At 35.9% G+C, this 1,248-nt stretch overlaps 1 protein-coding gene across 1 annotated transcript in view; it reads left to right on the forward strand.

Annotated features, from left to right (window-relative positions):
* The window catches only part of LOC106515525 (gamma-glutamyl hydrolase), a gene marked incomplete at both ends in the record, with an annotated part of 2,415 nt that extends 1,454 nt beyond the window's left edge, over window positions 1-961 (forward strand). Inside the window, 4 exon segments of the mRNA XM_014005364.1 lie at window positions 236-342; window positions 497-587; window positions 665-799; window positions 898-961. Of these exon segments, the coding sequence (XP_013860818.1) occupies window positions 236-342; window positions 497-587; window positions 665-799; window positions 898-961 (397 nt within the window).
* Window positions 962-1,248: the final 287 nt, after the last annotated feature.

Raw genomic sequence — 1,248 nt, forward strand, 5'->3', positions numbered from 1 at the left:
GTGTCTTCAGTCAGAGGCTTCTTCAACTTCGCTGTAATACAGACGCCACAGAAGATCTATTCTGCCCACAGCCATCAGCATCTACAATAAGTTTTTAGTTAAATGAGTTACAACAACACCTAATTTCCCTCTGGGATCAATAAAGTATTTTTGAATTGAATATATATAAATTAACTCAAATATGATTTCAAAATTTCTTTTAATTGTTAATAACCACAATGTGTTTCTTCTTCAGATGTCCAAACCAGCAGGATTTTTAAAAACATTCCAGCTGAACTCATGGCAGCTCTGTCATCAGAGCCTCTTACTGAAAACTCTCACCAGTGGAGTTTGGGGATGTTGGTAYGTTATTCATACTTGACATGATGAGAAAACCTTTTTTTTTCTTATTATCAGAACTAACATCAGGGTGATAAAGATTGCTGCCTTTTAAACAAAATAAAATAATAAAAAAACAATAGTTTTATTTATTATTGTTTGCTTTTTTTCCCTCCAGACTTACAACACAAATGAAGAACTGAGGACATTTTACAAGGTCCTCTCTACAAATACAGATGGGAACACAGAGTTTGTCTCAACAGTGGAAGGTAGTTAAAAGCAGAAATGCCTAATTGATGTAGTAAAGTTCACAGCAAAATTACATTACTATTGTTCCTCTGTTCAGCTTATGATTACCCGATCTATGGGACACAGTGGCATCCAGAGAAAAATGCCTTTGAATGGTCCAAGTCCTATAATCCTCATTCCCCATCAGCAGTGAGGACAACCTTCTACATGGCTGAGTTTTTTRTCAGTGAAGGTATGAAAACAAAACTAGTTAGTTGTCCTAATATTGCATGTGCAGCTGCTGTATTGAAGTTTCATTTGTAAAACTCATATCATTTCCTCTCCCTGCAGCCAGGAAGAACTTTCACAGATTTGAATCTAAGGAGGACGAGAACAAAGCCCTGATATACAACTACAGCCCTGTTTACACTGGGACCACAAGTCCTTTTGTGCAAACTTACTTCTTTTGATGTCGCTTCAYGAGCACTTGCTGGTCCGCTGCTTTAATTATGACTTGAAATTTGAGGAAATCCTTTTATTTTTATTTGGTGCTTTACATTTGTTTAATTTGCACATGTTCTCGAGACACTGGAAACAATAGATGTATTCTTGTAAAAATGCAGTAATGCAGAATGTAAAAACAAAACATGGCCTTATAAGGAATTGTTGCTGTGTTTGCAGTTTTGTGAAACATTTTCTGCA

This window comes from Austrofundulus limnaeus, unplaced genomic scaffold (genome assembly GCF_001266775.1).
Source record: "Austrofundulus limnaeus strain Quisiro unplaced genomic scaffold, Austrofundulus_limnaeus-1.0 Scaffold30, whole genome shotgun sequence".
NCBI classification, from domain to species: Eukaryota; Metazoa; Chordata; class Actinopteri; order Cyprinodontiformes; family Rivulidae; genus Austrofundulus; species Austrofundulus limnaeus.